Here is a 24,649-nt window from a genome sequence, read left to right as displayed (position 1 = left end):
TCATTGAATATTTTGCCAGTACTACAAGCTTCCATATTACCACTAAATATTTTTGAGTGATTTTTTTTTTAATTGTACAGATCTCAGATATGTAAATCATAGAATCTAATGATTGATTAATAGATTGCTAAATGAATCAAACTCTTAAGTCCTCATTCCAAAATATATAATTGTGTTTAAAAATATAAATTTTAGAGTTTATGAGGGTGCCCTGAGACAAATGTAGCTCATAATTTCAAATAACCAGATCTAAAAGCAACACCACACTAGTTAAGGACATAATTGATTACTTGTAGGGCCCATGGTGCTCACAACTTTAATGATAATGTGATCTTCTGATAGGGTCAGATTTGCAAAGTTAAAGTTAACTTTATAGATTTGAGTATGGAATAGAAAATACCTATTTAATTGTAAAAAAGAAAAATGTTAGAATATATAGTTTTAATTGTCGGTAACTTCTATATTAATTCCATACTTAAACAAGCCTTTAAAAGGTAATTTTAGAAGTTCTACACTTAACATTTGGGTAATTTAAGATAACAGTTTTTAAAAGTGATGGCCAGCAGTAAGCCCTGAGATATTAAAAAAAAAAAAAAAAAAAAAAAAAGGTTTGTATGTATGAATAGCATTCTAGCTCTTTCATCATTTTTTACAACTCTCTTGCATCTCCTTAGTAGAAGGAGGGTTAATTTTAATAAGCAATCCCAATTACTTAAAACAAAGCACTGTGTGACTACTGAATGTTGTTTATATCAGGGAAAAGTGGTGAATTATTTCATTCCATCACATTATTCTGGAGGAAAAGTAAAAAACACAGAAACCCAGAATATGGAATTTGAACCAAAAGAAAAAGTTCAGTGCCCCCGTAAGTATGAAATCTTTAAAGAAAATACCTTTTTTACAGTCATCTTTGTGATAGTTCTTTCATTCCTTGTATAGAGCTATATTGTAATTGTTAAGAATTGTTTTCATAGTCATTTATACTTTGTATAAATGGAGTCAATTACAAGTCTTAACAAAAGTAAAGATTTATTCTTTCATTTGATTTTTTTTTAGTCTAGATAGTTCTTATTTAGTCTTTTATATTTGAATTTCTTAATCTTACAGTTTAATCCAGGTTTTATTTATTCTCAGTCATAGTTACTTCAAATTCTTCTAGCAAATGAATATTTCCCTTAGGTAGCATGTATATAGATAATTGTGAGAGGTTTTTTAAAATACAATTTTAAATGATAGTTGCTTTCTAAGGTTAACAAATTAAAGAATAATTCTTCCTTAAGTTATTTCTATAATAATTTATTAATGTATTGAGATAAACTTATTACATATTCTTCAAAATGATGATACACAAGCAATATATCTCCAATAAATCTTTGCTTTATATTTTCTCAACTTAGTTCTCAATGCATTTAACTGTGTTGTGTTTTTTGATTTTAATTATTTTGACTGAGCTAGCATATCCTTTTGCATATAGCTACACGTGTGATGATCCTGACAGCTGTGAAAGAAATGAATGGAAAAAAAGGAGTTTCCATCCTTTCCATCTATAAATATGTCAGTTCTATATATAGATATGATGTTCAGCGGAACAGGAGTCTTCTGAAACGGATGCTGAAATGTTTAATTTTTGAAGGTCTTGTGAAACAGATCAAAGGCCATGGTTTTTCTGGAACTTTTACATTGGGGAAGAATTACAAGGAAGAGGATATATATGATAAAACAAAAAAGCAGGTAACAGAACATTTGTTAAGTTACTGTTTGTGATGCCTTATAGAAGGCATTGAATAGATCCCATTTGATACTGAGGCTCTTAGACACTAAAGGTAAAAAACAAACTAAAATAATCACATATGGCTGTGACTTATCTTTTCTACTTCCTGAATATAAGTTTCACCAGAGTAGAAATATTATTTTGTTTACTAAGCCCAGAGAAGAGTGCTTGGCACATAGCACATACCCAATAAATATTTACTGGATGAATTATATTAGTGGGTTAAGCATATTATAGGGTTTAAAATAACTCTAAAGAATATATTTTTTAAAGAGAAAAAATAAGCAGCTCTATCCTCATCATGCTATTGTCAGCAGTTAAAAACATCTGTAGTTTAAAAATATTAGATACCTTACATTTGCTTAGCTCTTTATATACATTTTCAGTTTTTTATATAGATTCTTATTTTTCTCATATCATCTTAGGAAATTTTTACATTTTGTTATAAAATTGCTTTTTGGGGCTCTTAATTTCAAATTGCATTTAAAAAATTGGTTACATAGCTATTAAATCAGGTAAAGGGGGCTTGACTGAATCAATCAGAATAGCGTGAGCATTGGTTATAGAGATTACCATAAATAAATGAATGAATAAACTAACTTTATTTTTTTTTAATATTTTATTTATTCATGAGAGAGAAGACAGAGAGACAGAGAGAGGCAGAGGCACAGGCAGAGGGAGAAGCAGGCTCCATGCAGGGAGCCTGATGTGGGACTCAATCCCGGGTCTCCAGGATCAGGCCCTGGGCTGAAGGCAGGTGCTAAACCACTGAGCCACCCAGGCTGCTCAGTAAACTAACTTTAAATAAATAAATCAGATAAAGACTAATACAATAAGTCAAAGATTAGGACAACCAGCTTGTCTACTGTGAAAGAAATGGCAGATTAAAAAGTTCACTTTCTGGAGTAGGGAGACTCCAGCATTTCCCTCTCTAGATTAGAATGCTACAAAGATTTTCTGTGCTCTAGTAATCCATTTGTCACCAGGAAAGAAAAATCTTTTTCTTTTCTTTTTTTTTTTTTATTTTTAAGATTTTATTTATTTAGTTATTCATGAGAGACACAGAGAGAGAGGCAGTGACACGGGCAGAGGGAGAGACAGGCTCCCTGCAAGGAGCCCAATGCATGACTCAATTCTCGAACTGGGATTACACCCTGAGCCAAAGGCAGATGCTCAACTGCTGAGCCACCCAGGCATCTCAAAAGGAAAATCTTCAATTAAAACCATTCACTTAATTTTAAGTGTTCCAACTCCTCTGTTCAATCTCAGTTCTTTTTTTTTTTTTTTTTTAAGATTTTATTTATTTATTCATGAGAGATTGAGAGAGAGAGGCAGAGACACAGGCAGAGGGATAAGCAGGCTCCATGCAGGGAGCCTGACGTGGGATTCGATCCCGGGACTCCAGGATCACACCCGGGGCTGAAGGTGGCACTAAACCGCTGAGCCATCCAGGGATTCCCCAATCTCAGTTCTTATATCACTTCTAGGGCGCTATTGCTAGTGCCTACCTCTCCGTCACAGCCCCTCTGTTACATACCCTCTTACACATTCCTATACCATTGTTTCACTTGTTATTATTCTCCCATTTCCAATTGACCCCTTTGGAGACCACGAATTAAGTATTTCTTGTATTTGTATCCCCAGCATCTAGCACTATACCTGGCACAGAATTGGCATTCAGTAAAAAATTTCAGGAAGGGACACCGGTAGAAAGGAGAAAAAAGGAATTTATTTGCTAATTGTAGTAACTAGTAGATTAATTTTCACTTTATTTAAATGCTATGTCTTAGTGCTTGGTATGTTTATAATGATCCTAGTTTGTCTATTTATGTATTATAAAAACTGCAGTCTTTTATAGGTTTAGACAAACTATAAATTATAAGAGGTTAATTTCAATATACTACCTTTCTAATTTTTATTGTCTTCAAATTTTACTTTACCATAATGGAGCCTCCCTTTTTTAGACCTAGAGACTACAGAGGGCAGATTGAAAGCCACTGATCAGGAATGATTCTCCTCTGGGAAAATGGTATCAAAGAATGACTGTTGGGCTTTTATGGAAAACTTATAAGTAAGGTTGGGAATATAATTTCAGAAATGTAATCATTTGAAATCAATTTATTTTCCTTAGGCAGTAGGGAGTCCAAGGAAAATTCAGAAAGAATCCAGAAAATCAGGGAGCAAAGACACAGATTCTGAATACTTGCCATCAAACACATCTGATGATGATGATGATCCTTACTATTATTATTATAAGGCTCGGAGAAATCGTAGTAAATTCAGGAAAAAGCCTGTTACATCCACAAAAAAGGGAAAAGGTCAGCCTAACATTAATCTCAGTTCACAAGATCACTGTCCAGCTACCAATGACTCTGGAATTACTGATGTTGCCACATCTGAAAGTGCATGTATCTTTGAAGGCAAGCAAGAACATGCAGCTGAGGACCAAGCTGAATCTCTAAACCCTGCTGATGGTGATGTGCCGCAATCTACTATCTTGAGTCCCTGTAATTCCTCTGATTATCGCTTTGAATGCATATGTGGTGAACTTGACCAGGTAGACCGTAAACCTCGTGTTCAGTGCCTGAAATGCCACCTGTGGCAACATGCAAAATGTGTGAATTATGAAGAGAAGAATCTGAAGATTAAACCTTTTTACTGTCCCCACTGTCTTGTTGCAATGGAACCAGTATCAACAAGAGCAACTCTGATCATCTCACCCAGTTCCATCTGTCATCAGTGGGTGGATGAAATCAACAGGCATGTGAGGTCATCATCTCTTCGAGTCTTGGTAAGGCAGTTTGGGCTCTTAAAAGGGATAGGAAAATGTTAGTTTTTGCTTCCTTGTGATAAGTTTCATAATCTTTGTCACTTTGTTCTTTATCCCAAAAATTAACTTAATGAGATAATATGAAGTCAGAACTTGAAAAGGAAAACGAGAAATGAAAATGAAATGAAAGAGTGGATTCTATATTCTTGTCTGACATCAGGCACTTTGAGTGAAAAGATGTGAAAGCTTTTGAAAAAATTCATCATGTAAACAAAAAAGACTTCATATATGCATTTATACTCTCAGACAGAAATGCAGTCCAAAGGCACCATTGTGTTTAACAGTAGCTACTTGTCTGATCTCTACCTCTTAGCTCCAGAATCATCCTCTGATGCCTCACTGTATCTGTAAAAATAAGAATTTACTCATTCAACAGTTATTGAGCACCTACAATATACTAAGAATTGTGCTAAGTTCTAAAAATAGTACACCCTCACATACTTTGAAGATTAAATGATTTGATAAAAAGTGCTGGTACATAGTACGTTGTAATTTACTAATGTTAGTATTTCTTTTTTTATTGAAGTATAATTGACATACAGGGTTCTATTAATTTTAAGTATGTAACAGTGAATTGACAATTCTATATGTTAAGCTATACTCAACATGGTAAGTGTAGTTATCTGTCACCATGCAGTGTTATTACAGTATTATTGATTATATTACCTATACTGTATTTTTCATCCTGGTGACTTACATATCTTAGAACTAGAACTCTGAGGCAGCCTGGGTGGCTCAGTGTTTCAGCACTTCCTTCAACCCAGGGTGTGGTCCTGGAGACCCGGTATCGAGTCCCATGTCAGGCTCCCTGCATTCAATGGAGCATGCTTCTTCCTCTGCCTGTGTCTGTGCCTCTCTCTCTGTTTTTTTTTTTTTTTTCTCTCTCTCTCTCTCTGTGTCTCTCATGAATAAATAAATTATAAAAAAAACCTTAAAAAAAAAGGACTAGAACTCTGTACTTCTTAATTCCGTTCACCTATTTCACCCACCCCCTCAATTCCCTCTGCTCTGCTAACCACCAGTTTGTTCTCACTAGTTATACTTTATGTTTATTCATTTGGTTTTTTAGGGTTCCACATATAAATGAAATATGGGTTTATCTTTCTTTCTCTGACTTACTTCATCACGCCTAATACCTCAAGGCTCATATTGTCACAAATGGAAAGATCTTACTCTTTTTTATAACTAATATTCAACTAATATTTTTATACACCATATCTTTTTTATCTGTCCATCTGTCATCTGTGTCAGTGAACACAGGTTGCTTCCATAACTTGGCTATTGTAAATAATACTGCAATAAACCTAGGGGTGACTGTATTTTCAAATTAGTGTTTTCATTTTCTTTGGGTAAATAGTGGAATTACTGGATCATATAGTATATAGTATTTCTGGGTTTGTTTGTTTTAAAGATTTTATTTATTTATTCATGAGACACAGAGAGAGGCAGAGGGAGAGGCAGAGGGAGAAGCAGGCTCCATGCAGGGAGCCCGACACAGGACTCGATCCCAGGTCTCCAGGATCCCGCACGGGGCTGAAGGTGGTGCTAAACTGCTAAGCCACCCAGGCTGCCCAGTATTTCTCTTTTTTAATTTTGGTGGGAACTTTCAAACTATTTTCTACAGTGGTTGCAGCAGTTTACATTCCCACCCACAGTGCACTAGAGAATTTCCTCTTCTCCATATCTTCACCAATGCTTGTTAGTTCTTATCTTTTTGATACTAGTCATTCTGACCAGTGTGAGGTGATACCTCGTTGTTTGATTTGCATTTCTGTTTAGTGATGTCGAGCATCTTTTTTATGTGTCTGTTGGCCATCTGTATATCTTCTTTGGAGAAATGTCTGTTCAGATCCTCTGCCCATTTTTTAATCATATCTTTTTTTTTTTATGTAAAGCTATATAAGTTCTTTATATATTTTGGATATTAACTCCTTAATGGATATATCACTTGCAAATATCTTTCCCATTCACTGGATTGCCTTTTTGGCTTTTTTTTTTTTAATTTTTATTTATTTATGATAGTCACAGAGAGAGAGAGAGGCAGAGACACAGGCAGAGGGAGAAGCAGGCTCCATGCACCGGGAGCCCGACGTGGGATTCGATCCCGGGTCTCCAGGATCGCGCCCTGGGCCAAAGGCAGGCGCCAAACCGCTGCGCCACCCAGGGATCCCGTTTTTTTTTTTTTTTTTTTAATATTTTATTTATTTATTCACGAGAGAGACAGACAGAGAGAGAGAGAGAGAGAGAGAGAGAGAGAGGCAGAGACACAAGCAGAGGGAGAAGCAGGCTCCACGCAGGGAGCCCGACATAGGACTCGATCCCGGGTCTCCAGGATCAGGACCTGGACTGAAAGCGGCGCTAAACCGCTGAGCCACCAGGGCTGCCCTGCCTTTTGTTTTGATGGTGTTCTTTGCTGTGTTTAAGGTTTCTGTTTTGCTTCAGTGTCAGTAGTTTACTTTTGTTTTTGTTTCCCTTGCCTGAAGTTGCCAGGCCAACTTCTAAGAGGTGACTGCCAGTGTTTTCTTTTAGGAGTTTTATGGTTTCAACTCTCACATTTAGATTTTTTATTCTATTTTGAGTTAATTTTTATATGGTATAAGAAAGTGGATCACTTTTATTTGTTTGCATGTAGCTGTCCAGTTTTCCCAGCACCCATTTATTGAAGATACTATCTTTTCTCCATTGTATATTCTTGCCCTTTTATCATAGATAAACTAACCATATAAGTATGGGTTTATTTCTGGGCTGTCTTGTTCCATTGCTCTTTGTTTTTCTTTTTGTGCCAGTACCATACTCTTGATTACTACAGCTCTCCAGTATATCTTGAAGTCGAGGATTGTGTTACCTTCAGCTCTTGCAGGATTGCTTTGACTATTCAAGGCTTTCTATGGTTCCATACCAGTTTTGAGGATTATTTGTTCTAGTTCTGTGAAAAAATGCTATTGGTATTCTGATAGGGATTGCACTGAATCTGTAGATTGCTTTGGGTACTATGGATATTTTAACAATATTAATTGTTTTAATGCATAAGCATGGTTTATCTTTCCGTTTGTGTGTTTCATCTTCAGTTTTTGTCTTCAGTGTCTTACAGTTTTCAGATAATAGGTATTTCACCTTCTTGGTTAAAATTATTTCTAGTATTATTTTCTTTGTGATATAATTGTAAAAGTGATCATTTTCCTAATTTCTCTTTCCTAATTTCCTAATTATTAGTGTAGAGAAGTACAAAAGATCTCTGTATATTAGTTTTGTATCCTGTAACTTTACCAAATTCACTAATTGGTTCTGATAGTTTTTAGGTGGAATCTTTAGGGTTTTCTATATATATACAATTATGCCATCTGATAATAGTGACAGTTAAACTCCCTTCTTAATAATTTGGACCAGTTTGGGTGTGTTTTATTTCTTTTTCTCATCTGATTGCTGCAGCTAGGACTTTCAGGACTATGTTGAATAAAAGTGGTGAAAATAGATACCCTTGTCGTACTCTTGACCCTAGAGGGAAAGCTTTCAGTTTTTCACCATTGAGTACGATGTTAGCTGTGTGTTGTCATATACGGTCTTTACTATGTTGAGATGTTTCCTCTAAACCCATTTTGTTGAGTTTTGAGGGTGGGTTTTTTTTTTTTTAAGATTTTAATTTATTTATTCATGAGACACATCGAGAGAGAGAGAGAGAGAGAGAGAGAGGCAGAGACACAGGCAGAGGGAGAAGCAGAGTCCATGCAGGGAGCCTGATGTGGGATTCGATCCCAGGTCTCCAGGATCATGCCCTGGGCCGAAAGCAGGTACTAAACCACTGAGCCACCCAGGCTGTCCAAGTTTTGAGTTTTTGATGTTAGTGTTCTTCACTCCCTTTGTTCTTTCCACACAAATGTTACTTAAGGTTTTTGATATTTCAGCTACTGCTTATAGACATGGAAAAAGAATATAGTAGTAAGTAAAACACCCATCTGTGCCATTGAGGAGCTCTGTTTTGTAAGGTAGATAGCCCTTGCTTTGAATCTAGACTCTGCCAGTTTTGAGCAAGAAACTTGATGTTTCATATGTGTAGGATAGGAGTAATAACAACTACGAACAAGATTGTTATTGAAGATAAGAGTTAAAGCTTAGCATGGTGTCCGAAATATAAAAGATATTCAGTAAATTATAGCTCTTACTGTTCTACTTTTTCGTACCTTTGTGCTTTTGCACTACCTACCTTTTTCTTCTTGCTCCCCCTGGGAGAACTCCTAAGTGTTCTTCAAGATCCACCTCAAATTTTCACTCCTCTCTGAACTTACCTTCTCAGCTCCAACATTGGTCTTTCCACTGTGCTACCACTTTTACTTCTGTTACATTTCCTTTCACATTGCTTATGTCATTGGTCTTCCACCCTAAAATGTATCTTTCTCTAGGCATGTTGAGAATATATCTCATAGCATGTCTGGTACTAAACAAATAGAGCTCAGTAAAGATATAAAGGAATGAGTATTTTAGTTATCTTTGATGAGCCTTTCTGCAATAATTCTATCTGTGGTGATTATTTCCTAGGTATACCAAGGAGTGAAGAAAGATGGTTTTTTACAACCTCATTTTTTGGCTGAACAGGATATAGTTATCATTACCTATGATGTCCTTCGTTCAGAACTAAACTATGTAGATATCCCACACAGCAATAGTGAGGATGGACGTCGCTTACGGAACCAGAAGCGCTATATGGCCATTCCCAGCCCCCTAGTAGCTGTGGAGTGGTGGAGGATTTGCCTCGATGAAGCCCAGATGGTTGAATGCCCTGCTGTGAAAGTGAGCATTTCTGCAGAATCTTATGAGCACTGGGGAAGAAGAAAAAAGAGATTGGGGAAACTGTCCATAAAAAATTTAATAATTTAAGTGTAATTAACCCACAATACTGATATTGGCAAAAAGTTTGCTATTAAACACAATACATTTGCTTTTCTGTTGTTCCATGAACTTCATAACCCTTAGGAATTATTTTGGTACTAGGTGAATTATTGCTTTATATGCAGAGCCTATGTGTATTTCAATAAGATGGCAGTTTATGTGTGGTGCAGATGAAAGTAAACTCTGTTTAGGGACTTTTCTAAGCATTTCTGCTAAGTGGAAAGCTTATCATATAGGTCCTGATAGTTTTGGGCCAAAGTTAACCGGCAATTTTTTATCAGAGAGACCATATCATAACAGACCATGCTACTTTAGAATGCAGAGTATTGATTCAGCTTTTGTTCATCATATATCTTTATTCTGTCTTCTTTGGCCAGTTTGTAACCTGAACTCAATTTATGAATGGTATCTATTAGTACATTAGTCCACATCTGAAGAATGGAGTGTCTTAGGGGATGTATCGGTCATTCAGGGAGGCTTTTCATTCTACACAAACTTGAACTACTCTTCCTCTTTTGAGGAGGGCACATGGCAGCTTGCTACTAATGGGAGCCACTGCTAGAAGATGACCCATTCATTTTGACATTTAACTTTGAGTGTGATAGCTGTTAAATAAGAGTGAATATGTCTGACCTGAAGCATAGCTTTTCATGGACTGTTCTTAGGAGTAAGCATATTCCTGATTTGCCGTCTTTTTTTTCTTTTCTTTTTTATTTCATATTTCTCTCTCATTAGGCTGCAGAAATGGCTCAGCGCTTGAGTGGGATTAATCGCTGGTGCATCAGTGGCACTCCAGTGCAAAGAGGATTGGAGGGTAATGTGTGCTTTCCTCACATTTGGCATGTATTTTTAAAGCTTGCTTTTTTTGAAGAAAATATATGTTTAACCTTTGTTAAAATCCTTACTTAAGTGATGTACATATATTTATATTTAATTCCTAGTGGTCTCAAGCATTTATCTTTTTAAATGAAATTGAGGGGGTTTTTGTTTTTATCTATGAGGACAGATACACCATGAGTAGTCCCATAGTCATAAGTCAAACAGTCATTGTGCCCTCCTCAGCAGGTCTAAAGATGCAGGTCTAAATTGAAGTCAGAGTTCCAAAGCAGTAGGTACAAAACAGAAAGAGCCTAACAAGAGAGAGAGGAGAGGGAAAAGGAATTAATTTCAATTGGCTCTGTCTACAAAAATCAGGATCATGATTTTCATTGGCTGATCCATAAAGAGTGGGATCACAATTTTATTAATTGTAAGAGTTATAAAAGTTCATAGCTTTCTAATATCGCCTCATACACTTAGACCATTATTCCTTCAACTGTTCCTCTTGGGCATTTAGATTGTGTCAGGTTCTCCTCCACTCCCACTTGCACGTTGTAACTCTTGCCTCTACATTGATCTCATCCATATAACTTTTTCTGTAAAACAGACGTGGCATTACAAATTTCATTCAAGTTGTGAATATTTAAAACTAGAAGTTGTATTAAATGTTTTACATAATAAATTTTCAGAAAAGCTGTTATTAAAATGTAGTTATAAAATGTAGATATTCTTAAAGCCCTGTGGCAAATGTTCATCCTCAAAACTTATGTTTCTTTTTAAAAAAAATTTACTGAAATTCAGGTTTTCATACATTGTTTTCAACAAGTTAACTTACCATTTTTTTTAACTTACCATTTTTTAAGATAAAAATATCTTTAGTATTCATTACTATGATCTGAAAAACTAATTTTTAAATTATTTTTAGGGGCAAAATGTTTTCTAGGAAGATTTTAACTATGTGTTTAAATATTTGCATAATTTATCAATAATATCAGGCTAATTAAAAGGCCAAATTTAGTGGTCTGCTATTACATTTGGAAATTGCCCAAATTTTAAGTGTTTAGTTGTTAATAAGATTTTATTAGGTTCAAAAGTTAGCTGAGAGGGTACAAGAAAAAGAAAATGACTGTCAGAGTTACATTTTTCTAATTTTAACATTGAAAGAATATAACAGTAATTACTCAGTTTCCTGGTTAGGTTATTTTGGATACATAAGGTATTGAGAGGTATTTAAGCACTTACACCACGTAACAAATTCTTGAGTAATTTTTTTTAATTCCAGTATAATTATCATATAGTGTTATATTAGTTTTAGGTGTACAGTGTAGTGATTCAGTATTTGTATATATACATTGCTCAGTGTTCATCACAGTAAGTGTACTCTTAATCCCCTTTACCATCTCACTCATCCCTCCACCCACCTCCCCTCTGGTAACTATCAGTTTATTCTCTATATTTAAGAGTCTGTTTTGTTGTCTTTTTTTTCTTTGTTCATTTGTTTTGTTTCTTAAATTACACATAGGAGTTAAATCCTATAATGTTTATCTTTTTCTGACTTATTTCACTTAGCATTATATACCCTCTAGATCCATTCATGTTGCATGTGGCAGGATTTCATTCTTTTTTATGGCTGAGTAATATTCCAGTGTATATATTACATCTTCTTTATCCATTCACCCACCTATCAATGAACACTTGAGTTGCTTCCATAATTTGGCTGTTGTAAATAATCCTGCAGTAATGCAGGGATATATAGCTTTTTGAATAAGTGTTTGTTTTTTTAGGGGGGTAAATACCCAGTAGTGGAATTGCTGGATCATATAATTCTATTTTTCATTTTTTGAGGAACTTCATACTCTTTTCCACAGTGGCTGCACCAGTTTGCATTCCTACCAACAGTGCACAAGATTTTCTTTTTCTCCACATCCTTGCTCACACTGTGTTTGTTGTGGTTTTGATTGTAGCCATTCTGACTGGTGTGAGGTGATATTGTGGTTTTGATTTGCATTTCCCTAATGATAAGTGATGTTAGCATCTTTTCATGTGTATGTTGACCTTCCAAAGTCTGTATGTCTTTGGAGAAATGTCTCTACAGCTTTATTGAGGTATAAATGACATACAATAAAACTGTAAATATTTAAAATATAAAATTTGTCAACGTTTTACCTACATATATCCCCATGAATCTATTTACACAATTATGATGATGACCAGCCCCAAAAGTTTCCTCAAGCCCAAGTTACCTGAAAAAGGCCTTCTCTAAACTGTCTGATAGTTGATCTTTCCTCTTTGCTTCCATAATTCTCTGATGTCTTTAACACTATGATTCTTCATTGTATCTCTTCTTTTTGTAGTTGTTGTAGTAGAAATATTAGCCTGCCCAGATTCACTATGGTGTAGTTGGAAGTGGAAATCTCATTTATTTTCTTTTTTTTTTAATAAATTTATTTTTTATTGGTGTTCAGTTTACCAACATACAGAATAGCACCCAGTGCTCATCCCATCAAGGGCTCCCCTCAGTGCCCATCACCCATTCACCCCCACCCCCCGCCCTCCTCCCCTTCCACTACCCTTAGTTCGTTTACCAGAGTTAGGAGTCTTTATGTTCTGTCTCCCTTTCTGATATTTCCCACACATTTCTTCTCCCTTCCCTTATATTCCCTTTCACTATTATTTATATTCCCCAAATGAATGAGAACATACACTGTCCTTCTCCGATTGACTTACTTCACTCAGCATAATACCCTCCAGTTCCATCCACGTTGAAGCAAATGGTGGGTATTTGTCATTTCTAATGGCTGAGTAATATTCCATTGTATACATAAACCACATCTTCTTTATCCATTCATCTTTCGATGGACACCGAGGCTCCTTCCACAGTTTGGCTATTGTGGACATCCTGCTAGAAACATCAGGGTGCAGGTGTCCCGGCATTTCATTGCATCTGAATCTTTGGGGTAAATCCCCAATAGTGCAATTGCTGGGTCGTAGGGCAGGTCTGTTTTTAACTCTTTGAGGAACCTCCACACAGTTTTCCAGAGTGGCTGCACCAGTTCACATTCCCACCAACAGTGTAAGAGGGTTCCCTTTTCTCCACATCCTCTCCAACGTTTGTTGTTTCCTGCCTTGTTAATTTTCCCCATTCTCACTGGTATGAGGTGGTATCTCATTGTGGTTTTGATTTGTATTTCCCTGATGGCAAGTGATGCAGAGTATTTTCTCATGTGCATGTTGGCCATGTCTATGTCTTCCTCTGTGAGATTTCTCTTCATGTCTTTTGTCCATTTCATGATTGGATTGTTTCTTTGGTGTTGAGTTTAATAAGTTCTTTATAGATCTTGGAAACTAGCCCTTTATCTGATACGTCATTTGCAAATATCTTCTCCCATTCTGTAGGTTGTCTTTTAGTTTTGTTGACTGTATCGTTTGCTGTGCAAAAGCTTCTTATCTTGATGAAGTCTCAATAGTTCATTTTTGCTTTTGTTTCTTTTGCCTTTGTGGATGTATCTTGCAAGAAGTTACTGTGGCCAAGTTCAAAAAGGGTGTTGCCTGTGTTCTCCTCTAGGATTTTGATGGAATCTTGTCTCACATTTAGATCTTTCATCCATTTTGAGTTTATCTTTGTATATGGTGAAAGAGAGTGGTCAAACTCTCCCTCTTTGCTGATGACATGATACTCTACATAGAAAACCCAGAAGCCTCCACCCCAAGATTGCTAGAACTCATACAGCAATTTGGTAGCGCGGAAGGATACAAAATCAATGCCCAGAAATCAATGGCATTTCTATACACTAACAATGAGACTGAAGAAAGAGAAATTAAGGAGTCAATCCCATTTACAATTGCACCCAAAAGCATAAGATACCAAGGAATAAACCTAACCAAAGAGGTAAAGGATCTATACCCTAAAAACTATAGAACACTTCTGAAAGAAATTGAGGAAGACACAAAGAGATGGAAAAATATTCCATGCTCATGGATTGGCAGAATTAATATTGTGAAAATATCAATGTTACCCAGGGCAATTTACACGTTTAATGCAATCCCTATCAAAATACCATGGACTTTCTTCAGAGAGTTAGAACAAATTATTTTAAGATTTGTGTGGAATCAGAAAAGACCCCGAATAGCCAGGGGAATTTTAAAAAAGAAAACCATATCTGGGGGCATCACAATGCCAGATTTCAGGTTGTACTACAAAGCTGTGGTCATCAAGACAGTGTGGTACTGGCACAAAAACAGACACATAGATCAATGGAACAGAATAGAGAACCCAGAAGTGGACCCTGAACTTTACGGTCAACTAATATTCGATAAAGGAGGAAAGACTATCCATTGGAAGAAAGACAGTCTCTTCAATAAATGGTGCTGGGAAAATTGGACATCCACATGCAGAAGAATGAAACTATTTTCTTTTGATGTTAGAGGAGGGTTTCTCAATCTTGGCCCCATTAACATTTAGAGCTGGATAGTTCTTTTTCTTTGGGACCTGTCCCTGTGCATCTTAGGATATTTAGCTTCTACCCACTAGATGGCAGTAACACTCCTGCAATTGTGACACCTACAGCTGTTTTTTAAGCATTGCCAAATATCCCCTCCGGGCAAAATCATACCACTTCATAACTACCAGGTTGACCACATTGAGTTGTATGTCCATTAAAGAAATTACATTCACGTTTTTATTTTTCTTAATCTCTAAAGTAAGATGTTTTAAGATTAATTATAATAAAGTATTCAAAGTATTTAGCATAGTACCTGGCAGGTATTAAATATGCAGTGAATGGTAGCTGCTTCTACTGCTGCTTTTGTTGTTTTTATTATCCATTTATATATTCGTTTATTCATTTTAGCTTCTTTAGAAGTGTTGACTCTAAATTACTTACGTACTTTGCGGTGCATTTATTGGTTCACTTATTCTTTGTGAAGTGTAACAGCAAAAAATAGACAAAGTCCCTGACCTTTTTGAGCTTACAGCGTAAAAGGGAAGTTATATTAAGTACTTAGACAAATATAAGATTGTGGTCAAGATAATTTTAATGTATGAAATAAATATAAAAGTCAAACTCTAATAGGCTTCAGAAAAGATGTCTTGTTCTGTGACATCACATAATAGAGATATAGAAGGAAGTGACAGCTGAGCCAGGATCCGAAATACTAATATGAGCCAGGTAAAGAGGGAGGGAAGAATTCTCTGTTGTAAAGGAAACAAAATCTAATAAAGATGATCAGGCAGAAAGAGATCAGAAGGATACCAGTGTGACTAGAATCCACAGAGCCAGGGAGAACACAGTAGGTTGAGAGGCTGAGTAGATAGACGTAGACCAGACCATGGAGGATTCTGTAGGCCATGATAAGGAATTGTTTTTATTTTCTGGAGAAGAGTAGGAGCTATTGAAAGGATTTAAACAAAGTGGTTGGGGATCATCTCATGGCGAGATTTGGATTTTAAAAGCTCAAATTGCCATGTGGAGATGGTTCAGAAGTGACAAGAGTGGATAGTACATTTTCAATTGGCTACAATAAGTAATCTAGATAAGTGACACTGGCACTTTGGATTTGAACTAGGATGGTCCTGAAGAAATGGGAAAAAATGGATAAGAAAAAAATTAATAAGGCTTAACAGTGATCAGAAGATGCCAAGACATCTGACTTGCATCTATGGACAGTGAGAGTATTTACCAATGAAGAGTACCAGAAGAGAAGCATATTTGGGCAAAGAGGTTATAAATATGATTTTGGCAAGTTGAGTTTGAGGCATATTTTGGATCTCAAAGAAAAGGTAGTACATATGCAACTAGATTGATTTAAACAGAAACATATATATAATATATCCATCAAAATCTGTATATAGGCAATACTTTCAGATGTTAACTAACTCTTAGAAATCATCAAAGTAACTTAATTCAACCTAAGTATTTGTTGGGCATATTCAGAATAAATGCTGTACATAAGGTCATGGCCTTTTTATAAAAACAATTGTCATGGTTTCTCAAGAGCCTAATATGAACATGTTTAACAATACAGAAAAATATAAAGAAAATTACACTCCACTATACTCTTCATTTGAAGATATAACCACTATTCTATTCTATTTTACATAAAAGTTTTTAGGTTTATCTTCATACTGCATGCATTTTATATTCTTTTTTTATTGTGTCCTAAGCAGTTTTCCATATTTTAAAACTTCATTATAAAAATGAAAACTATGTAGGGTATTAATGTTAAGTGAACAGAAAATGGTGTATAAAATTGAGTGTACCCAATCATGAAATATATAAGAAGTACCATGCAGTAAATCTGACAAACACAAGACCTACTGGATAAAAAAAAAAAAAAAACTTTGTCTTATGGAGAATACTGCATAATTTATTTACTCATTCTTCTATTTGAGTCCTTTTTGTTCTGTTTGTTGTTGCTATGAACATCACCATGTCGATTAATCTTGTCTATATTTTTTATCATTGTTTTCGTCTTATTTCCTCAGTTTTAGAATAATTAAACCAAAGTATAACAAATATTGGATCAGTGAATATTCTTCGTATCACCTAAGTCATTTAAACTTACTTTCATATCCAGCAACTTTTACATCCAATAGTTTCAGTGTCGGACTCTTCTTATGTATCTCTTGATCAGGCACACACAAGTGAGTCATTTTCTGGTTTTAGCTCTGACAGAAATTTCAGACTTTTGAATTAAATACAAGGTCTGTGTAATGGTTCCACATTTTAGCTCCTAGCATGAATCCTAGAGCAAAATAAATACTAAACAAATGTAGTCAAAGTGGAATTAACTTTCAGATTCAAGAGTCTGTACAATCTGTATTTTAATTCATAGAAAATTTGTGTACTGTGTATAATGTCTGTGAAAGTGGTTATTCAAAATAGTAATGAAGAAATATAGAAACAGTTATTCTCAATGTGTTTTTTTTCTTGTTTTCTTCCCAGATCTTTTTGGGTTGGTGGTCTTTCTTGGTATTGAACCTTACTGTGTCAAACACTGGTGGGTTCGACTTCTCTATCGCCCTTACTGCAAGAAGAATCCTCAGCATCTCTACAGCTTTATTGCCAAGATACTATGGAGGTCTGCAAAGAAGGATGTGATTGATCAAGTCAGTAGGATAAGTTCTTTACTGATTAAGGACATTACAAGAAAAGAGAAGCAAAAGTTGGGATGGAAAGTTGAATTTTCAGGTGAAATCATTTTTTTATTCTCCCCACAGATCCAGATACCCCCTCAGACAGAAGAAATCCACTGGCTTCACTTTTCTCCAGTGGAAAGACATTTCTATCACCGTCAGCATGAAGTGTGCTGCCAGGATGCTGTAGTAAAACTCAGGAAGATTTCAGACTGGGCACTGAAGCTCAGCAGCCTGGACAGAAGGACTGTCACCTCTATCCTGTATCCATTGCTGAGACTCAGGCAGGCCTGCTGTCACCCACAGGCTGTTCGTGGGGAGTTCTTGCCACTCCAGAAAAGGTTTTATTATCAATTTCCTTATACTGCAATCAATAATATAGTAGTGATATTTAAGCTATTAGTTTCCTAGCCCACGGTTTCATTCAAAGTGTTATAATGAGTTGTCAGTTATTTTTAGTAATGTGTTTCTTTGGTATAGAATCCTATTTATGAAAGAGTCACATTATCAAAATTATTTTCATGATTTTGAACATTTTTTTTTAAAGATTTTATTTTTTTAATTCATGAGAGACACAGAGAGAGAGAGAGAAGCAGAGGGAGAAGCAGGCTCCATGCAGGGAGCCTGACGTGGGACTTGATCCCGGGTCTCCAGGATCAGGCCCTGGGCTGAAGGCTGTGCTAAACCACTGAGCCTCCTGGGCTGCCCTGAACATTTCTTTTAAAGTTAGGACTATTTTGGGGTTTTGTCATTTTGTTCTGTTTTTGTGTTGGCTTTTCTTTTGTTGTTTTTGGCCACACTTCACATATAAAAGCATTTGTTCTTGTTAAATTTTTTTGTTCCACATCAGGGAATTAGAGGAATTAGAATACTATTACGTATTTTTTTTGTAATTGTGCTGAGTCTGTTTGATTACTTCATTTTAATACAATAAGATATTTATGTCCACACTAGTCTATTATCCCAGAAAGTTTCTGTTCATCAGACTGTGACTCAGAAACTGGCCTTTTTTTTCTTAGCACCCGGTATTAAAATGATGAGGTGTTATTAAAAAATATGAAGAGGATTTACATTTTTGTCTTTGCCTTTAAGCAGTTTATGAACAAATAAAGGAGATGAGAAAGATTATAGATTTCTAGATAGAAGGCAAACAAACATTTCATAAAAGGCTATGGACAGTTAGAAGATGGAAATAATTTCTATATAAATGTTTCATGTTAGACAGTCTTTGGGTGGAAATGGCATTTGATCTGATCCTTGAAGAATTTTTTTTTTCTTTTTAGATAAAAATAAAGTCAGACCCACGGGGATTAATTAAATTATAATGCTGGGGATTCAGAGTTAATCTTACCTTCTGACACCCATACTGTTTCAAGTATATCATGTTGTACTTTGTATTTTAGGAAGATTTTTCTAGTTCCCTCTCCATTAACTAAACTGGAACAAAGAATGATGGGATCAGATAGAAGAATGCTTGCTGAAACAATAATAGGCAATTGAGTTAAAAGTGATAGTGGTAAAAATGGAGGTAAAGAGAAAGATCCTGAAGATACACAAAAACTCTGTAAGGGTCTGATACTCTTGATCTTATGTGATATAATTTAGGATTTCCTTTTAATTTCTGAACAATCTGTCTTTTCTTTTAGCACCATGACAATGGAAGAGCTGCTGACATCTCTGCAGAAGAAATGTGGAACTGAATGTGAAGAAGCACATCGGCAACTAGTTTGTGCTCTCAATGGCTTAGCCGGCATCCACATCATTAAAGGTAGAAGGTGATTGCTTTATTATCTCTGATTCTTCTGAATACTTAATGAGACAGATTAGTTACAGTGGAAATCAAACCCCCCTTCCCCCGAAAGACATTCTCACACACTACTGATCTTAATTTAGGTAGGTTCAACCTAATGGAGATCACTTATGCAGAACATTTGAGAAACCTTCAAAGTTTACATATGCTTTCACCAAACATTTCCACTTCAAAAGGTTGTTGTTTTTTAGGAAAGGTAGGATTTGAACAAAAATTTGGCAATAAATTATTAACCTTAGTCTATAGTAGTGAACAACTGAGGACAAGCAAAATATCTATAAATAGAAGAAAAGTTACATTTTCACACACTCAGGGGGATGTTAGTCATCAATTTACAAAATAATGTTTGTAAATTCATTTTTTCAGCACATATTAGAGTGTCTCCTCTGCATCAGTTATGATCTCAGAACTAAATACAGTAAATAAGATCTTTGATCTTATGGAAAATGAAATACCAAGTCAGCAAAAGAAAATAATAAAGATCAACACAGGAATCAATTAAAAGGAATTCTCATTCATACAGTGATATTGAGAGTATAAAATTGTACAGCCATCTTTCTATTACTTCATCAAAATTAATAACTTCTACTTCTCAAAAGGCATTCCTAAGAAAATAAAAAGGTGAGGCGCCTGGATGGCCCAGTTGTTTTAGTGCCTTCGAGTCCAGGTCATGATCCCAGGGTCCTGGGATTGAGACCCACGTCTAGCTCCCTACTCAGTGGGGAGTCTGCTTTTCCCTCTTTCTCAGCCCCTTGCCTGCTCCTCTCTCTCACACACCCTTGAATAAATAAATAATCTAGAAAAAAAAGATAAGCCATTAAATAGAGAAAATACTTGCAAATCACATCTCTGAGAAAGGATGTGTATTCAGAATATAAAAAGAACTATTAAAAACCAGTAATAGGAAAACAATGTAAGGAAAATAGGCAAAATGTTTGGACAGAAAGTTCATTAGATATATGCACTTTCAAACCACAAGAACATAACTATGTGACTATTGAAAAGGCTTATTAAACAGATTAAATGTTGGCAAGGATGTAGAAACAACTGGAATTCTCATTCATACAGTGATATTGAGAGTATAAAATTGTACAGCCATCTTTCTATTACTTCATTTACTCATTAGCTTCATTTCCATGACCTCAACTTACCTTTGTAATAAGCTTGCACTGAGCTCAGTGCTTCTATCTTTGTGTTTAGAATAATTCATAAATAGAAATTTATTCTAAATTTTTATGATAACCTTTCTGGCTATCTAAACTTAATTCTTTTTTTTTTTAAGATTTTATTTATTTATTAATGAGAGACACACAGAGAGAGAGAGAGGCAGAGACATAGGCAGAGGGAGAAGCAGGCTCCATGCAGGGACTTGGTGTGGGACTTGATCGCGGGTCTCCAGGATCAGGCCCTGGGCTAAAAGCGGTGCTAAACCGCTGAGCCACCAGGCCGCCCACTAAACTTAATTCTTTTGCAACTTTAATGAATCATCAAATACTCTATATTCAACAGAGTCTATTGTTACTTATCTGTTACTGCATTTGTAATATAATAAGTTTGCATATTTTTATAGCTTTTATACCATAATGACTTTTAGGAGCTTTCTTGTAAGTAATGAGGAAAATACTGATGCAAGTGTGCCTTTTTATAAAATCTACCTTTAAAACCTTCTTAATAGCTTTGATTTAGATAATTTGATTTTAATTTCTTCAAAACTGAGTAGAATATAGTTCTTGAAACTATATTAGAAGAAATAAAAGTTACCAGTTTTATGATTTCAAGAATAAAGTTATTGGAATCAAGTTCTTGAAACCATAGAAGTATTTCATAATGGTGAAGTAATATACAGTTTTAAGCACTTTATAATTTAGTATATACAAATGCTGTTTTATTTCTACATTCTTCACCAAATTAGCATATTTAGCTCTTCATTTATATTGTTAGAACTAGAAAGGCATTTTGTGATAAATGCCAGTTCTTTTGACCTAATTTTTTGACAAAAATTACTAATACATTAGTCTACTTGGGTACATAGTCATGGAGAGAATTTACCATTTTTCTCGTAATTTACTAATAAGACCATAAAGAAATTAGTTGCCCAAGAAAACATAGTATTGTCTGACACAAGGAAATATTCTAAGCCTTTTGAAACTAGGTGGTCTATCTGGTTATTAGCTTTTCAGCATAACAGAACCAGAACTAGGCAGTGTCCCTCGTCCTGAACACTTGCTTAGAGTTCAGAAGACTCACAGAAGCTGAGTAGGAGTAGCTCTAGACAAGAACTGAAAAAGACAGGGCTTCTTCTTTGCTATAGTTGTAGCCCTCTGAACTTGTGTATGTTGTTCAAAGCTTGTTAATCTTTTTCCTTAGCAATAAAATACAGATAGTACCACTTTCTTAGTCTCGGTTGAAGTATTAATGTGAAGTGTGAATATACATTGGCTCAGATCATGACCCGGGGGTCCTGAGATTGAGTCCTACATCAGGCTCCCATAGGGAGCCTGCTTCTCCCTCTGTCTATGTCTCTGCCTCCCTCTTTCTGTATTTTTTTTTCTCCCCCTCTCTCTGTGTCCTCTCCAGGCTGATATGTCCAGCCCCTGAGGAGGGTGCTCTGAGCCTGAAGTGAGGGACTTGGCTCTGAGTTAACTGCACTCAACCACTGAGCCACCCAGGTGCCCCAAGAGCTGACTTCTAAAAGAAATCTAAAATTAACTGCAAATTCAAGGGATTTGTTTATATTATATACAAACATGTATATATAATGCATATTCTAAGGTCCTCCCTGATTATGGTTTTAAAAACAGTATTACTCCAACTTTGTACAATGTGTTTTCTGCACATACTTTTTGGAGAAAATTAGCTTATTAGCAAGTATCAAATTCAGTGCCATTTATTTACTTGGAAACGTTAGTGCCATCAAGTGGCAAAGAATGAGTATTTCTAAATTTGGCTTAAACTTGTATCACTTACTGAATTTTTATGTGTTTCCCAGGAGGCATGTATTTTTTTAATAAAAAATTTTAAAAGAATTATGGTGAAAATTCAGATCAACTGCTTTATAGTCTAGTCATTATACTATCTTTAAAAAGTTGTGATTATGAAAGGAGAATTGTTAAATGAATTATTCTCTCTAAATGACAGTATAAATACTAATACAATGTTTTTTAGTCTTTTGAAAAACTTCATAAGAGTCTTCAGAACTGAAAAAGGGGAGTTTCTTAGTGTGAAGATAATTGAGTGTTACTCCTACCTTATAATATGATATTATTTTTGCAAAAATAATGTTCATCTTTATCAAAGTGAATAGAAATTGACTGTAAAATACTGTGAAATGTGTGCTTTAGAAAACTTTGTATTACATAACTTGTAGAACTAAATATAAAGCAAATGGTATAAAAGCAAGTCTTTTGCACAAAAATGTGAATGTACTTAATGCCACTGAACGGCATATTTAGAAATGATTGATGTGGCAAATTTTATGTTAGGTATATTTTACCACAATAATATATATATATAGATAGATATAGATAGATATAGATATAGATATATTAGCTTTAATGGAAAGAGAGAATCAACACAATTTACAAAGGTATATACATATTTCTTTCATTATGTCTATAACAAAGTCCTAAATCCATGATATTAATAAAACCAGTTTGAAGTGAATAAAAGGAAATATGTGATGATCATGAAAAAAGGTTTCTCAGCAAAAATAGGAACATCTCTCTTTTTTTTTGTATTTTATGATTTTACTACTGTTAGATCTTTATTTTAATTGTATTTGCAAATTACCAGTTTTGAGTTTTTCACCATACAGCAAATATGATACATTTCTGTTATTCAAGCCATTTAAAATGTTTCATGTCTCCTTTTATTGAAGTATCAGGAAACTTTTACTGAAAGAACCAGATAATAAATATTTTAGGCTTTGATCCAGAGGATCTGTTGCAACTACTCACCTCTGCTGTTAAAATGCAGAAGTTGTCACAGACAGTACATAAACAAATGAGTGTGGCCGAGTTCCAATAAAACCTTATTCATGGACCCAGAAATTTAATTCCATATAATTTTTCATGTCACAAAATAGCATTCTTTTGAGTTTTCTCAAGTGTTTAAAAAGGCGAAAAACCATTCTTACCATTCTTAGCTCAAAATTGCAGAGATATTGTCAGATGTGACCCATGGGCAATAGTTTGCCAACCTGTACTTTAGTTGATACTTTTTAAGTTACTTTATTTGAATGAGCTGCTAGTTATGAGTAATAATAATAATAATAAAACATTAATCTCAGACTAATTGTGATTTTTGTGATCAGAAATGGAAAGAAGAATCCTGACATTTTTGAAAGGTAGTTTTTAATTGAAAATCATGCTGGCTACCAAACACAATACCTATTAAAAGGAATAGATTATTTCTTTTAGAATTAAGTGCAGATTGATCATAGTGTTTTGAATATTTATTTTTAAATTTGTTCTTAATTTCAAACATCAAAATCACTACTAATTGGCGCCTTTTAACCTCAGTAAGAGGAAAATCATTTGTCTCAATTAAAAGTTTATACAGACTTTTTCAGTGTAATTTTATTTAAGATTTTATTTATTCATGAGAAACACAAAGAGATAGGCAGAGGGAGAAGCAGGCTCTCATGGAGAGCCTGATACAGGACTCAATCCCAGGACCCTAATATCAAACCTGAGCCAAAGGCAGATGCTCAACCACTGAGCCACCCAGGCATTCCTTTCAGTATAATTTTAAAACACAAGTTTATCTGATTGGTGTTCTGTGCTATGAAATTAATAAACAGAGCTATCATCAGCTTTTTTTTTCTTTTATCATCAGCTTTTTTATTGGCACAGTCATATTAATACCAAGTCAGATACCTCTGAAAAACCGTGAGGTATAGTCATTGTTCTATTTACAGTAGATATTTTTAGATAATATATAACTAGATCATATTGGGAGGTAAATACATGACTTTCTTATGTTTTCAATACATTTTAATTCCTCAGGTGAGTATGCCTTGGCAGCAGAACTGTACAGAGAAGTGTTGCGTTCATCTGAGGAACACAAAGGAAAACTCAAAACAGATTCACTCCAAGTAAGTAAACACAAAACAATTTCAACTAGTCTGTTTATTTTATGCAAAATAATTTTTCATGATCTGATTTAATTTTTGGAGGTATCTTAGGAAGATCTGGGTATTTGAATTATAACATTTATTTTTTAAGGGAGAATCTACTATTAATACGGCATACAGAACACTAATATCATGTTAAGATCAGATCATTGAAAACTTTTCCTTAACACAATTTGAGCACCACCCTTCTCAGAGAAAACCAAAATCAGTTTCATAGTAAAGGTCTTATTTCATAATGGCATAAACTGTCTTCAATTTACAGTCTT

At 34.9% G+C, this 24,649-nt stretch overlaps 1 protein-coding gene across 2 annotated transcripts in view; it reads left to right on the top strand.

The window, feature by feature from the left end:
• Positions 1-24,649, top strand: part of SHPRH (SNF2 histone linker PHD RING helicase) — a 92,517-nt gene that overhangs the window by 17,388 nt on the left and 50,480 nt on the right. For both annotated transcript variants that reach the window (XM_041744076.1, XM_041744077.1), the window contains exons 7-15: positions 757-865; positions 1,475-1,731; positions 3,903-4,562; positions 9,135-9,386; positions 10,221-10,299; positions 17,249-17,412; positions 17,524-17,780; positions 19,086-19,207; positions 24,256-24,344. In XM_041744076.1, the coding sequence (XP_041600010.1) occupies positions 757-865; positions 1,475-1,731; positions 3,903-4,562; positions 9,135-9,386; positions 10,221-10,299; positions 17,249-17,412; positions 17,524-17,780; positions 19,086-19,207; positions 24,256-24,344 (1,989 nt within the window). The remainder of the gene's footprint in view (positions 1-756; positions 866-1,474; positions 1,732-3,902; positions 4,563-9,134; positions 9,387-10,220; positions 10,300-17,248; positions 17,413-17,523; positions 17,781-19,085; positions 19,208-24,255; positions 24,345-24,649) is intronic.

This window comes from Vulpes lagopus, chromosome 2, assembly GCF_018345385.1.
Source record: "Vulpes lagopus strain Blue_001 chromosome 2, ASM1834538v1, whole genome shotgun sequence".
Classification (NCBI taxonomy): Eukaryota; Metazoa; Chordata; class Mammalia; order Carnivora; family Canidae; genus Vulpes; species Vulpes lagopus.
This window is presented reverse-complemented; position numbering and strand designations above follow the sequence as displayed.